This window comes from Colossoma macropomum, unplaced genomic scaffold (genome assembly GCF_904425465.1).
Source record: "Colossoma macropomum unplaced genomic scaffold, Colossoma_macropomum, whole genome shotgun sequence".
NCBI lineage: Eukaryota > Metazoa > Chordata > Actinopteri > Characiformes > Serrasalmidae > Colossoma > Colossoma macropomum.
In genome coordinates, this window is record NW_023494792.1 from 31,997,702 (window position 1) to 32,014,447 (window position 16,746).

Consider the following 16,746-nt stretch of genomic DNA (forward strand, 5'->3'; position numbering starts at 1 on the left):
ACAAATCTCTCGGTTTCATTATTGTGACTGTATTCATGTTTATCTGACTGATTATCTGAGTGTGTTCTCTCACTGACTGCTTTCTCTGTGTATCTGCTTCGTTAATGCTGGCATTAGGGTGCGGTAAGTGACTTTGCTTCATCAGGTGGTGAAGATATGAGGCCAGGCTCTCTGTAGCCTCTCTAGGGAGCGTCAGCCTTTTCATGTATCCACAGTTTCTGTGAAGAATCAAAGGTAAAAGCTGTATGAGGTGATTTGGTGCAGAAACAGAAAAGACCTAGATTTACTTACTGAAACTGTATTGACTCCAAATGAGACGTTTGCTTAGTATTTACAGAACACACAATACTTTCAATAAAAAATGTCATAGATTATTATACACCAGTGGCTACGGACCATGCAAGTAATGACTGAGGATGTCTTTAACTGACATACAGTGCACTCCATTAGTAATTGGAGATGTGCTTTAGTTCAGATCTGTTATATATAAGTCTATTTCCCTTTTATGTAACAGATACTCATTACAGTAACTCATTATTTCAGGGAAACAATGTTGTTATCTTGAGATAACAAGACAAGTAACTCGTTATTTCTAGATAACAAGATAAACAGCTCGTTATCTCAAAATAACAACTTTGTTATCTTGAGAGCACAAGACAATTAAGATGTTATCTCAAGATAACAACTTTTGTTATCTCAAGATACGGGATTAGTAACTTGTTATTTCAAGATAACAATTTTGTTATCTTGAGATAACAAGATAATTGTAGACATACAGTGCACTCCATTAGTAATTGGACAGTGCCAGTTTTTGTTCTTTGGCCTCTTGTTCTCTAGGATTTGGAATGAAACAGTGACTAAAATGTTGAAAGTGCAGAATCTCAGCTTTAATGTGAGGCTGTGTTTATACATTTTGGATGAATTTCAGAATCACCACAGTTTTATACAAGGACCCCCCCCACACACACACACCATTTCAGGGGGCCAGAAATAATTGGACAAATGACATGTCCTTAATTAGAATTGATAGGTGTTGCTTTCTGTTTCTAGTGATAAATGCCTAAATTGCAGCCTTGTCTGATGTTGCTGCAGGCCTGCGTTGCAACCATTTTCAGTTCCTGTTTGTTATTATCGTTCAGTTTGGTCTTCTGACAGTGAATCGCTGCTCAGTAGGATTTAGGGTGATTGATTTTGAATGGCAGATGAGGTCAGTACCTCTTAACCACTTCTCTTAGCACTTCACACATCATAATGAGAGGTTTTTTTTTTTAGTGTAATAATCATTCATCGTTTCCTTTTTTCCCCTCTGTAGTTTCCCCCTGAGGATAAAACGGGGTATTTCTGTAGAGTCATTTCTCTTTTCTCTGTATCTGAGTTCTTCTTTTGTTCCTGACAGTCATGTTTGTTGCTTTTGTAGTGTGTTGTAGGTCATTGCCCTGGTGCAACACGAAGCACCGTGAACTGAGATTTGAAGCATTTGGTTGAATGTTTTATGATTTTTTTTAAGGTGTACCAGTGGTGTGCATCCCATTATAAACCCTCTGAGCTCCTGCTGTTTTTCCTTTCTTTATGGTATTTTTTGACAGCAGTTTTCAGCAGTTTAGCACTTCATTTTGACACCCTGGCGTCAGATTTACTAAGAGAGGCACTAATTACTGACAGTCTACTGACGCTTTAAGCTGGTAGGGCTGGCCAGTTGTGTTATGCAGTAAGAATGCATTAAGGTAAATTATCATGGGCACAACCTCACTGCTAATGTATGACCATTGCAATATAATGGTGTGTTTGTCTCACATATTTTTGTATGTTTTCGCCAAGTAGGAGAAAAAACATGTTTTATTCATCTGTTTCCAGTTCAAACTGATTCATTAGCTCAAAATCATGACTTCTTTTGTCAATATTTTGACTTAGTAGGTCAGAATAATGACCTGAAAAATATATATTATTATTATTCAGCGATAAAGTACATGATTGTTTTAACGTTATGAGTAATTATTTTGAGAAAATAAGAAAAATTTAAGTAATTATTTTTTTATTTTCTGTTTTGAAACATGTTCATGTTTATAATGAGCCATGCATGGCACGCTTTGAAGTCCAAAAACTGTTTTAAAAACTCTCTCATTTCTCTTTATGTGCAAACAATGGCAGCCACATTAGCACCACAATAAGACAAGCTTTTCTCAAGCATTAAACAGATTTACTAACGTTTTGCACCATCACAAACTCCATTAATAGTTTAACTGTATCTCTGATTGATCTGGTTTTCATCATGATGGTCTGCTGTATTTCTACAGACACTTCTTTGGTTCTCATGTTGAGAGACAACAGTAATAGACTCCAGATGCAAATATCACATCTGGAATCAGCTCTAGGCCTTTTGTTTCACAAACTAAAGATGCAGCAACACAGCTGGCCAAGAACAACTGAGTAGGGAATAGTCCAGTTACTTATGGTTCCCTGAAATGGGAGAGCTAGGCCTTCCGTTCAGGCCATAACTGCCAAAAATCGGACAGAAATAAAAACTCTAATACTAATTTCTGCTAGTGCTTATGAACATTGTTTCTAGATTTAACACAGACATTTGAAACTTATAAAAGAGATTCCATATGTTTTATTCGAAGCTTGCATCACACATTAGCGTAACGTTTACCTTGTATCTTTTACGTACCCTATTTTACCTTGCAGTTTTATAGTGACTCTTTCAGTACAGAGCTCTGGCATGGAGCTGCTGCTGTTCTAAATTTCTAACAGCTGACACGGTTAGTATTACCAGTCAGTGATGTATCCAGATTTTCCAGAAGGCCTGGAGTCATGGTTCTGTTTTTAGGCCTTCTGTTTAGCTTCTAAAGGCCTAACCAATGGGACAGCTTGCTTGGCTGTATCTACCTGATTAACAGAGAGAAAAATACCAATTGGACAATTTTCCTTTTGGCATTTTTCAAGATTTTAACCCTTTTTCTTTCCAAACAAAACATAATAAGAGTATTACTACAATAATTACAGAGTTTAAATACAATAGGCTTGATGATACCATTAGATTTAAATAAAGTAAATAAAAATAGACATTTATTCTTTTGAGTTTGCCAAAATCACTAGGCTTTCTTTGAAGGCCTTGACAGCCCTGAGGGTTCCACACTCGTCTGGTTCACCCAAATACAGTCAAATTAAAGCTGACTGCAACTCTGTGCAACTTTACGTCTGTAGTCATTGATTCATTTCAAACCAAATGGGCTGAACTGCAGAACCAAAATGCAAAACCTGCCTCACTTTAATCTGTGAAGGACTGAAGTACATAGCGTTGCATGATTTGCAAGGCAGCTCGTGCAGTGCTGGGGCCAATGCCTTCTAACAAGCTAGAACGCTTTAATTCAGCTGCATATGCCACACCATGACTGAACTGTTGTAGATTACACTGTTTGAGGTTCCCCACCTGTTAATGTAATGTCCTTATTTTCATACTGTATGGGTCAGAACGGAGAAGCAAAATGAACGGTTTGTATTGACAAGACATTTATTGTCTTTATCTCTTTTGCAGGGAGCAGGGACAGATGAGAAGTGCCTGATTGAAGTACTCGCCTCAAGGACTAACGAACAAATCCACAGCCTAGTGGAGGCATACAAAGAAGGTGAGATCAGGCAAAAAGGTTTTGATCAAACAAGACAACAAGAAACACAAATCAGGTATATGGTTTAGAAATGATGCCTCACAGTTTGTTTTCATTTTCCTTCACAGCTTACGGTAGAGATATCGAGCAGGACGTTATAGGAGACACCTCAGGACACTTTAAGAAGATGCTGATTGTTTTGCTCCAGGTTGGTTTCTGAATTGTGAACTATATGCTAAGAAATTTTATTGTCTTTTTAGTACTTCTGAAACTATTGCTTTAGTTTAAAGAGTTTAGTTTCTCACTGTTGTGATCTGCTACCATAATATGTCATTTCATTTCAGAGTCATGTCTTGTCCTCTAGTATATGTTGAGTTCTGGAGGTTGTCCTGTAGTATATACTGAATTCTGGAGGTTGACTTGTAGGATACACTGAATTCTGGAGGTTGTCCTGTAATATATAATGAATTCTGGAGGTTGTCTTGTAATATATAATGAATTCTGGAGGTTGTCCTGTAGTATACACTGAATTCTGGAGGTTGTCCTGTGATATATAATGAATTCTGGAGGTTGTCCTGTAATATATGATGAATTCTGGAGGCCTGTATTATATAATGAATTCTGGAGGCTGTCCTGTAATATATACTGAATTCTGGAGGTTGTCTTGTAATATATGATGAATTCTGGAGGTTGTTCTGTAATATATAATGAATTCTGGAGGTTGTCCTGTAATATATAATGAATTCTGGAGGTTGTCTGTAATATAATGAATTCTGGAGGTTGTCTTGTAATATATGATGAATTCTGGAGGTTGTTCTGTAATATATATGAATTCTGGAGGTTGTCCTGTAATATATAATGAATTCTGGAGGTTGTCCTGTAATATATAATGAATTCTGGAGGTTGTCCTGTAATATATAATGAATTCTGGAGGTTGTCTTGTAATATATAATGAATTCTGGAGGTTGTCTTGTAATATATGATGAATTCTGGAGGTTGTCCTGTAATATATACTGAATTCTGGAGGCTGTCCTGTAATATATCCTGAATTCTGGAGGCTGTCCTGTAATATATAATGAATTCTGGAGGTTGTCCTGTAGTATATAATGAATTCTGGAGGTTGTCCTGTAGAGTGTAATAAATTATGCTGGTACTGTAGGTGTCGGCAGTGGTGAATGGTCGTAATTGTGTGCATGCCTGTTCATTCAGTGACTGTATGTTTGTTCCTCAGGGGACCAGAGAGGAAGATGGTGTGGTGCATGCAGATCTGGTGGAGGAGGATGCTCAGGTAAGTAGTGGAGTGGTGGAGTTAGTGGAATTGGCACAGTGCTAATTACTGATATATAAACTTGAGAAACATATATTAGCTACATTAGCATGGCAGATCTCATGCGGAATAAAGAAACAAAGGTTGGACACAAAACGTCTTGGCTGATCGACTGCATTCTGGGCAAAGGGGGGGACACTGCGTATTAGATTTTTCACAAATTCTTTCGCTTTTACATCATCATCATCATCATTATCAGCAACATATTCCTCATTTGTACTGTATAGTAACAAATAGCTCATTCAATGAGTATTCATTTATTTGTACCAGTTGTTTGTTTTTTCCCTTGTAAATAGTTTATTTTTACAAATGTTTAATTTAGCAAACATTTTGTAGTGTGTTAATTTAACAAATTCTTTGTATAGTTTTTCAAAGTGTGTTTTTATGGTGTGTGTGTGTGTGTGTGTGTGTGTGTGTATATGTGTGTTTATGGTGTGTGTATGTGTGCAGGCTCTGTTTGCTGCAGGTGAAGAACAGTGGGGGACGGATGAGGCGATCTTCATCATGCTCTTGGGCAACCGGAGCGTGACCCACCTGCAACTAGGTACGAGGACCCCAGACACACAATTACACTCATTAATACACACATATACCACTCCACACATGCTAATACAGGCTTCACAGTCCCAATATGGATCATTCTACTGAACTGGTACAAAGTCAAAGTTGAAAACACATTTTGATTTTTAGCTGATTTGGACTTCAGACTAAAATGCTTTTGCTTTGAGTGAATCTACACCTTAATTATGTTTATTTTATTAAAGCAAATGACTGACCATTCAATTTTGTCACTGACCAAACAATCATAACACAACTAAAACTAAAGTATTTCAGTAATGACTGTTTCCGTAGTTACAATTTTAGCAAATTTTGAGCATAACTCAAAAACTCTAGCCAGTACATGACTAACAAACACAGCTTTGAACAGTTGCACATGTACAAAAAACATAATATTTTTCATTAAAACACACATAAAAAAAATTAATTACAGAGAATGTGTTTCAGTAATGACAATTCTTAATGTTACAGACTGATTTTCAGACTTTGGGACATATTTACTACAAAACAATGGGATCTAACTGCGCACTGTGTGGCCATGATGGACAGGGATGCAGTCTCACTTCCTGCTCTACAATGCAGGGGTGTGGCTAAATAAGGATCCACCTATTGACTAAAACTCTTTGTGTAAAAGAATTTCATCTATATTTTTTTTACTTTTTTGTGTGCTTTGGAATATCGCTGTTGTTGGAAGAAAACCTCGTATCTCCATTTGTGTCGTTTTTCAGTTTTTGACATAATTTGAAAATGCCTGTTGCTCTTTACTTTGTGTGTAAATTTCATGAAGAATAGACCAAAAGAAACAGCTTAAAATGTCCTGGAAAAAAGTCTGGTTCCATTGACTTGCATTAAAAATGAAGTATGTTTTTTGCTTCTCCTGTGAAGTTACCATTTTGGAGATATGAGGTTTTCTTCTCACAACAGTGATTAACTTTTAGCACACAAGAGGTTTCCTTAATAGAACCTGTTCATCAGAATAATATTATACAACCAAACAACAAACAACAATCTACAATTACTCAGAGTACTTTTACTTTTACTTGTAGTGAAGTTTTACCAAGTGTAATTCTACTGTTACTCAAGTTCAGAAGCACTGAACATTCTCCACCCCGCTTGAAGCGTGGGCCCACATAGAGACCACTAGAGTTTAAGGAGTCAAACAGCAGAGCACTGAATCCTCTGTCTGTCTCTGGTGTTGTGCAGTCTTCGACGAGTATCAGAAGATTGCAGAGAAGTCGATTGAGGACAGCATTAAGAGTGAACTGTCGGGGGACTTTGAGAGGCTGATGCTCGCTGTTGGTAGGTTTCTATTCCACACACACACACACACACACACACACACCAACAGATACACACTTTATTGAATAAAATCCAAGTGTATCTATTAATTCAGTTGCACCAAATCCTTAAACCTAGTTTCGAAAAAAGTAAATTTAACCTTGCAGCTGTGGTGGTTTAATTGTACAAAGTAAAACACAGTATACACAATGTGGCCAAAAGTATGTGGACACCCCCTTCTAATTATTGAATTCAGGTGTTTCAGCCATACCCATTGCTAACAGATGTATAAAATCAAGTACATAGCCTTGTAGTATCACTGGCAGTAGAATGGGTCATAATGCACTCTCATACGAGGCCTCCTCTGCCACAACTCAGAGCAACAACAGCTCAGCCACGAAGCAGTAGACCACGCAAACTCACAGAGTGGGTCTGCTGAGTACTGAAGAGCGTAAAAATTACCTTTCCTCGGTTGCATCCTTCACTTCAGGGTTCCAAACTGCGTATTAATGCTCATGGTTTTGTAATGTCCAACAAGCTCACATAGTTGTGAGGGTCAGATGTCCACATACATTTGGCTTATAGTGTATATGACAAGTGTTGGTCATGTTTTCGTAGATGCAAAGCATCAGGGATCTGGTTTCGAGTGCTGATAAGAGCTGTGCTGATATGAACTGTTTATATGTTTCCCTCAGTGCAGTGCATCAGGAGTCGCCCCATGTTCTTCGCCAAACGCCTCTACAAGTCCATGAAGGTAAACAGCACCAGCCATTTGAGGCTTAATCATGACCGTATGTGTTTGTGTGAGTGTATGTGTTGAGGGTCAGAGGAAAAATCGACACAACATGGTATCATGACATTTTGGGTGAAAAAATAAGATAGTATTAATGTATATTAAGCCTATTGGTAGACGTTCAGTCATAACACATTAGTGCAGCGAAAGACCATTCGGAAAATGGGATTTCAACATGTCACATTGCTTATGTCAGTAAGCCATGACGTGTTGACATAGCTAGGCCATGTGACCGAGCACTGAAGAGGAGTCTTTGATTTAAGAAACGCCTACTGGCAGTGGTTGGTAGGAGTAAGGACCAATCCCATTTCTTATTTTTACCCCTTCCCCTTGTTTTCGAGTGTCACCTTGCATCTTGGAACTAAGTTAAAGAGGGTAGTAGTTTAAATCTTCCCCTATGAAATGGGACCCTCAGATAAAAAAGAACATTACTTCATTAACAGGCTACCAGCGCTGCTCTGTCGGCGTCCCTGCCAGTCTGCAGTGACATCAGAGGAGGGTAAAGTTCAGCTCCTCACTGCTGGGCTTTAGTTACATTTAGGGCATCATATGCTTGCAAAGGCGGGGGGTGGGGGGGGGCAATTATTTATTATCGCCCACCCCTAATTCTTCAGTGATATGAAGCTGAGGTCGGCTATTCACCAGCTTCTTGTTCTAATTTTCCTGGTCAACCTTAAATGGTTAGGGTTTGGGTTGCACCATTTAAGGTGGAACAGAAAATTTGGGTAGCTAACTACTGAGACATCAGCAAACTACTAGTGATTTTTATGCTTGTTATGAAGAAAACGACCATAATACATTGAAACGTCATCAAACTTAGACAATACAATGATTATCGTAATTTTTAACAGAGAAAATTCTCACATTAGTGGGTTTCTTTGGTCGCTCGTGCAGCCATCTTGCTGGTTTTTCTTTTTTTCTCATATCACTCTGAAAAACCTCTGTTTGGAGGGCCATGTAGCCCTAACACTTCACCCTACCCCTCTATCTCAACAAGAATCGGGACACCATACCCCCTCAGTCTTTGAGTGTTGCTTTCTCCACTTCACAGGTTTGTTTTGGTTCAGTAAAGGCAGTTTCACATTGTGTGATAATCATCACGGTAATGCTGCCGCAGACAAAAATCAGAAGTCAGGAAAGCATTCTTTGATTGTGGGCTAAAATCGGTGGTCTTTGAACATTTATGACCAGTTTACTGCCACTGTGACCAAAGGTCCAAAATCTTGCAGTGTGACTGAGGCTACTACACATGCACAAAAAGAACCAATGTGTGACGTGTGCGTGTGTGAGAGAGGAGGAAAAAGATGATAAATGTGGATTATTCCTCATATTATGTTATTATAAGTTTAAGAATATTAGCTGATGTTATTACTCTGGCTCGGCCTTCAGTTCACACATAGAGTGACCTGCAGTGAAACAGCACAGCTAGCCTCCACATAATGGGCAGAAAAAACAGCCTAGTGATCTCATGGTGACTTTGGAGAGTGAGAATTCCATGAAGCCCTTCACCCCCCAGCCAAGAACAGCTTTTTTGCTTGCATAGCTAAAAAGAAAAAAAGTAAACACTGAATTCACTGAATTCACACAATCTGACGTGGAGTTTGGCCGAGATTTTATTTGCAGCACCTCATGCTGAGAACGAATAAGAGTGCTGTAATCACACAGTGTAAAGCAGGTTTAAAGCAGATTGAAGTGAGATGAAAGTGGAAACTTCATCACAGAAAACAAAGTTTTTATCTTCAGAAATAATTTGCAGTCAAATGTAATAAATTGCAATATATCACAGTTTGTCATATCACAAATCCCAACACGTTTAAATTTAAATATCGCAGTAGGATTGTGGCTTGGGGATTGTGATACTACCAAATTACGGTGTTTGTAGAGATTCTCACCCCTGGAGTGTGAGTGTGTGTGTGGTCATGAGACTCAGAGCGCCCCCTGGTGTACACTACCGTCTAGTCTGTTCTCTGTGTGTACATATTTTAGTCGTCAAGTCAAGTCAAATTTATTTGTATAGCGCTTTTTACAACTGATGTTGTCACAAAGCAGCTTCACAGAAATCCAATGAGGACAAAGTTTTAACATGAAATGTAAATCCTCCAAGTGAGCAAGCCAGGGGCGACAGTGGCAAGGAAAAACTCCCTCAGAGCTGGGGAAGAAACCTTGGGAGGAACCAAGGCTCACATGGGGCGACCCATCCTCCTCTGGTCAAACTACCTACAAAATTATTATACTACTAATATTAATAGTAGTAGTAGTAGTAGTAGTGGTTAGGAGAGTAGTAGTAATAGTAGTAGTGGTTAGGAGAGTAGTAGTAATAGCAGTAGTGGTTAGGAGAGTAGTAGTAATAGCAGCAGTGGTTAGGAGAGTAGTAGTAATAGCAGTAGTGGTTAGGAGTAAGGATTTTACTGTTTTCACTGGTATTTATAACTTCTGTCTACTGTGATTAACTCAGTTAACCTCTTTCTCTTTTTCTCTTTTGTTCTCTATCTCTTTTGGTCTGTCTCTCTCTCTCTCTCTCTCTCTCTCTCTCTCTCTCTCTCTCTCTCTCTTCAGGGTTTGGGTACAGCTGATAACACTCTGATCAGAATAATGATTTCCCGCTCTGAGATCGATATGCTGGACATCAGAGAGTGCTTCAGGCTACGCTATGACAAATCCCTTCACAGTATGATTGAGGTACTGTCCTCAGCTCAGGATTCGTTCACACTGCGGTCCCACAATAAAAAAAAACTATCAAAAAAACAGTAAATATTCAGCTTATATTATGATCTGTTTATATCCAAGGCATTAACTGAGTAATTTTCTTGCATTTTTAAAATATTTTTAAAATGATCTTTTCATTTCTTTTAATGTGAAGATGAACTTTAATCTTTAAAGTTGACTTTTCTGACTTTTAACTGACTTTGACTGTAGACTGAAGTCTTTTTGTGTGACCCTATACCTTAGTTGTGTTATTTTATTGGAATAAATGATTGAAAATTCCATTCTGTCACTACCGAAACAATCACAACACTATCAAAACTCTACCAAATGTTTCAGTACTGACAACTCAAAAATGCTAGCCTGTACAGGACTAGCAAACACAGCTTTGAGCAGCTGAAAACACATAAAATTATAATGTTTTTCATTACAACAAAAAAGGTTTACCTAACTGTAGAAAATATGTGTTTCGGTAGTGACAATTCATAAGGTTCAACACTGATTTTCAGACTTTGGGACACACTTACTGTAAAACAGTGGGATCTAACTGCTCACCATGTGGCCATGAGGGACAGGGATGCAGCCTCACTTCCTGCACTAAAATGCAGGGGTGTGGCTAAAAAAAAGCCACGCCTACAGACTAAAACTCTGTGTTTCATTAGTGACATGAAATCATCGGACAGCAATTTTAAATATATGTATATTTTTATTTAAAAATTGAACTTATAATTTTAACTTTAAAATAAATGAAAGAAAATCATGTTTTATCTTCACAAGTGTCAATGTAGATGTTAGCCACCTCCCAATAGAAAGTACCCTATAAATGATGATTTTTTTATATATTTATCTTTTTATTATCTAATAGTTAATGTGTTGGTCATAACATAATCACTGTAAATATCCAAGGTCTGAATACTTGTTTTTTTTAGAAAATTTTACAGTTTGAACTAATTTGGTAAAATGATGACCCTCCAGGCAAACACAACACACTTACTAATAAGAGTCTTTAGGCAAGACTCATAACTCTACATTCACCTACCCTTGTAACATGGTTAACCCTTGTGTGGTGTTGATGTGTTTGTTACGCAGCGGTCTAGTCGACCCACCGCATTACTGTTTTATTAAATCAATACAGCCAAAACAGTTTATGTAAACATACCATTTAAAATATCACAAGTGGTCAGCGTAGGGTTCTCCTTTAGCAGCTGTAGCCAGTCAGCAGCCTGTCCATGTTGTCCACTCTCACACATTCATAAATATATACAAACACATACACACACACACACACACTAACAGCAGGCCATGTAGGAGGAGAACAGAGTGAAGGACACAGCACCTCCACACTTTTATTACCCGCGGGTTCACCCAACACCACATGTGTAATATAAATGTGTGGGGGGTGAACAGAGTGAAGACACTGAAAATGGGTTATTTTATATGTTCTTCACAAAAATGAGCACCAAGAAATCTGAGAAATAATAATAAATTACATCATTTTTTCTTTTGGTAAACATTGAAAATGGGTCCCACAGACCTGAACACCACACAAGGGTTAAACTGTAAGTAACTCTGGAGTGTGTGGAAAAGTGAAGCACAGTAGTGTGTAAATCATTTCTATCAATGCACCATGTGTAATATATATAATTAATGTGGAAACTATGTTCACATCTGGATCAAGGAAATTCAATGCATTGTTTTCAGTGTATATGGATGCAGAATATTGTATAACTCACATAACATCTCAATCTCCAACAGGACGACACATCTGGGGAATACAAGCGGACTCTGCTGAAGCTGTGTGGTGGAGATGATGAGTAAGTGTGTGGTGTACGGCTCTAACTGTGGGAATGTAATTATTCTACATTAAAGGCTGGAACTGTTGAAAGGTTAGACGTCACAGGGAGACACTGTGCTACCACAAAGCCCAGAGCTGCACTGGGGGGGAGGTCCTGTAAATGGTTTACCACCAAAGTTGCCAGTGTAGCACCGTTAAAGGTGAATTCCACTGATTTCTTAACATTAAATCAATAAATCAATTGTCGAGATGTAAACAAACCTTTCAGAGTGGTTTGATAGGAAATGGTTCTTTGTAGAGAAAGTAAGTGACTCGTCGGTTAAAGCCCTTAAAATCCCAGACTTATTAATCAATCAATAAATCAACCTTTATTTTCACTCAGAAATACATTAAGGGTGACCCTCATTTTCAGTGTAGTTGAGTATTTACAACCTGAAAGGGATTGAAAAAAAAATTAAAATGGGATTTAATCAGGTTAAACTAAAATGAACAAAACAAATCAACAGAAATACCAGACAAGAAAAATAGCAAAAAAAGATAATTGAGATTTGATTAAAAAGGAGAAATACAAAATAAAAGCAAGATAATAAACCAATTAATAAGATTTCATCATAAAAAAGCAAACTAAAATTTAAAAGAGTAAAGTAAAAGTATTATAAAAGGTAATAAAAATAAAAAATAAACTAATAGAATTGAGATAAAATGAGCTAAAATACAATTAAAAGAAATTATTGGGAAGGAAAAAGTAAATAAAAATAATAATAAAATAATACAATTAAATAAAAAGGAGAAAGGAAAAGTTAAACTCAACTAAAACAGTTACAGGCTGTCTGAAGGTTGTTAGAGACTAAAAGTGATTGAGTGACACCAGCGAGCCGAGTTTTAGAGACTCTCCACATTACCAGGTTGAAGTGGCACAAATCCGATTTTTTGCCCTAATGTGACTCAGATCTGATGTTTTCAGGGCTGTTTGGACACACAAATCTGATCTTTTCAAATCCGACCTGAGCCACATGAGGAATTCATGTGCTTTTTTTCGACTGTGCGTGTGCCATCATTCAGCGTTACCATGGCAACAGTGCCGAACAGAAGTTAAAGCCTGTAAACGGTGGAAAAGCAGCTCATCTCACCTTTTTCTCCTTCGTCTCGCTCTAATAATGAAGCTGAGAGCTGATCAGAGTTAATGATCTTCTCAGTGAAGCTTGTTCTGCTCGTTAGACTGTTTGATGATGATGAACGTGATTCATTCACGTGACGTTACTGAGTAGGATGTGATCATGAGGGTCATTTCAGGACGCCGGTTCATTACATTAATGACAGATTTGAATCACTTACATAAACGAGCGCGAACCATCAAGTCAGAGAGATCAGATTTGAGCAAACAATCGGATTTGAGCAATGAGGCTTGTAATGTGAATGCAGTAAATTGTAATAAATTCCAGCTCACTGCTGCTCTGTGCCTAAAAGCAGATTTTCCCAGTTCAGTAAAACCTCTAGGTACCTGACCGGTGATCCAGTCACTGGAGCAGGTCTGATAATTACTGTTATTTATAGAGATCATAGATGAGATATAAGCTGGCATACGGCCGGAGAGCGATTTATGAATAAAAATAAGCCAGTGTAAGACTTCAGTGCAAACTAGTTGAGCTGTTCTGAGGTTATAGAAGTGTTTAATAAAACTTTGAGCCCACTCTGTCCATTTAAAGGGCTAATTATGTAGAAATTTTGACAAATCGGTGGAATTCCCCTTTAAATACCAGTACGCTTAAATGAAATTACTGAGAAAAATATTAGATGCACTGTAGGTAACATTCTTCCAAGTCATCTCTGCTGTAGCGAAACCGTGTATGAGAAGGAAAAACATTTTAAACTTCACTCAAAGTTAATGTAACGAGATTTTATTGGAAATAATTTTGCGTTTGTGTTTTTGTTGCTGCTGTGTTTCAGTGTTGCGGGAGAGTTCTTCCCCGAAGCTGCGCAAATTGCATACAAGATGTGGGAAATCAGCGCCATGACCAAAGTCCAGGTTTGGTCCCTCTGCTTCTCACAGTAGAGCTGCGGCATGCATCAGATTACCCGCATTACATGCACACGCCTCCCCAGTGACCTCTCGTTAACAGCTATGGCCACACAGCCCTGATAAGTCATGCCCTGTGGAGATATAGCAGGGCTTTTGTTTGAGTGCTGATAGCATCAGAATGCCGTTCATTTCACAAATCAGCATCCTGAACCGCTGCCACCTCCACTCATATTCCCGTCCTCCCCTCAGTGCACCACTAGAGGTCCTCACCGCTCTCTGTGGCAGGACGTTTTGGCCCCTTCTTGATCGACTCCCTCTCCTATACACTCTTACAAAAGATTGTTCTTCAAGGGTTCTTTAGTAAAGAAAAGGTACTATATAGAACCATGGACAGTCAAAGAACCCTTTGCATGAATAAAGGGTTCTCTGCATCGTGAAAGGGTTCTTCAGACTGATGGAGAGTGCACTGTAGATGGTTCTATACACTGTAGACAATGAGACGTCTGCACATCTTAAAATGATATAGTAACTGATTACATGGCTTTTCTTAAGTTGACTCAACTTGAGGACACCAGAGTTCATCCAACTCAAACTTGAGTCAGAGTTGAGTCAAAAATTCTCCCAGCTACTGTTTCTAGGTCTGCATCTCAGTTAGATAAACAAAACTGAATCTGTGTTTTTTTTTACTCAGCTTTTCCTTTTATCACACAGTCCCATCTGGCATTGTTTCCTCTTGGGTTCTGTATATGGACAGCTACAGAATTGCTGGGATTCAGACTCACAACCTCCTGATGTTGGCATGAATTATTAGACAGCTGCGCCACATGAGACGACGCCCTGCTTTAAAGCTAAAACAACAGATATTTTCTCCAGTGTATTAAACATTTGTAGACACACAATCTGAGCTGCTACATGTGTTCCTGAGTGGTGCAGGGGACTAAGCCATCACCCCAACAGGAGGTTGTGAGTTTGAGCCCCAGCGATGCCACAGTCATCTGTAAGTGTTCACACAAGAGGTAAAATGTCTAGCAGGATTGTGTGATGAGACTCCTTGCTGGTGGGGAAGTTGAGAATAAAAAAAAAGTTCATTTTATTTACCAAACTGAGATTCAGAACAAACTTAGATAATTTTTGACTTAACTAAGAAGTTTGAGTTGGGTGAACTCTGGTGTCCTCAAGTTGGGTCAACTCAAGAAAAGCCATGTTATCAGTTACTATATCATTTTGATTTGAGCTGATCTCTCGTTTTTGAAAAGGGTTCTATATGGCACCAAAAAGGGTTCCACTATTGTTACAAGCCAAAGAACCTTGTTGGGTACTATATAGAACCCTTTTTGCTAAGAGTGTACATAAACATCTGATTTAATAGGGACAGAATGATGAAATCATTGTTTAACTTTACAGCGCAGTTCCGTACCTCAGGGAACAGTATATAAGTACACTGGCAGTCAAAAAGCATTGCTCTCATGTACTGACAGTGCTGGTCAGGTGTTTGGACACACTCAGTGGTTTAAATTGTAAAGCTTTTTAAAAGGGGGGTGTTTAGGTTGTGATTATGAACTGTAGACATGCTTATTTTTTGCTCTTTTAACATAAAAATAAAGTCTTTTCAGATATCTTTCATCTTATACTGTGTCTAGACAGTAATCAGATGTTTTTAATACTGAATTACAGACCAGGTACTATTTGGGTGGTGGATCATTCTCAGCACTGCAGTAACACTGATGTGGTGGTGGTGTGTTAGTGTGTGTTGTGCTGGTATGAGTGGATCAGACACAGCAGTGCTGCTGGAGTTTTTAAACACTGTGTCCACTCACTGTCCACTCTATTAGACACTCCTACCTTGTCAGTCCACCTTGTAGATGTAAAGTCAGAGACGACAGCTCATCTGCTGCTGCACAGTTTGTGTTGGTCATCCTCTAGTCCTTCATCAGTGGTCACAGGACGCTGCCCACAGGATGCTGTTGGCTGGATATTTTTGGTTGGTGGACTATTCTCAGTCCAGCAGTGACACTGAGGTGTTTAAGAACTCCAGCAGCACTGCTGTGTCTGATCCACTTGTACCAGCACAACACACCACCACCATGTCAGTGCTGAGAATGATCCACCACCCAAATAGTACCTGCTCTGTGGTGGTCCTGACCACTGAAGAACAGGGTAACAATGTATGCAGAGAAACAGGTGGACTACAGTCTGTAAAAGTGCTCCTATGTAGTAAGTGGAGCTGATAAAATGGACAGAGTGTAGGCAGAAAGTGAAAGCAGACTTCCATAACACTGCTATTATATGACCCTTCTCACTTTACATCTCTGACCTCTTTAAACCTGGTAAGAGAACATGATATGGAACATTGAACATAATATCTGCTCTCACATGCTAACCTGTGTGTGTGTGTGTGTGTGTGTGTGTGTGTGTGTGTGTGTGTGTGTGTGTTTATATGTGTGTGCTCCAAGATCTTGTTTCTGTGTGTCTGAGTATGTGGGTGTGTGCACATGGGTCATTGCACCATTGCAGCAGCAAACAGCTCACAAGTGCTTATCTGCCAAAAACGTAGTCTGTTATATTGAACAACATCAGTGTTAAAACTGCTGACTGTGACACCACTGTGCCAAATGACTAAAATCTGAACTTTTCTTAAATATAGTCCGCTGCCACTTTAGTTTCAGA

At 38.7% G+C, this 16,746-nt stretch overlaps 1 protein-coding gene across 2 annotated transcripts in view; it reads left to right on the top strand.

Annotated features, from left to right (window-relative positions):
* Window positions 1-16,746, top strand: part of anxa6 (annexin A6) — a 57,167-nt gene that overhangs the window by 14,059 nt on the left and 26,362 nt on the right. For both annotated transcript variants that reach the window (XM_036576891.1, XM_036576892.1), the window contains exons 6-14: window positions 3,536-3,626; window positions 3,734-3,813; window positions 4,837-4,893; window positions 5,383-5,476; window positions 6,694-6,789; window positions 7,464-7,522; window positions 10,118-10,240; window positions 12,020-12,078; window positions 14,007-14,085. In XM_036576891.1, the coding sequence (XP_036432784.1) occupies window positions 3,536-3,626; window positions 3,734-3,813; window positions 4,837-4,893; window positions 5,383-5,476; window positions 6,694-6,789; window positions 7,464-7,522; window positions 10,118-10,240; window positions 12,020-12,078; window positions 14,007-14,085 (738 nt within the window). The remainder of the gene's footprint in view (window positions 1-3,535; window positions 3,627-3,733; window positions 3,814-4,836; window positions 4,894-5,382; window positions 5,477-6,693; window positions 6,790-7,463; window positions 7,523-10,117; window positions 10,241-12,019; window positions 12,079-14,006; window positions 14,086-16,746) is intronic.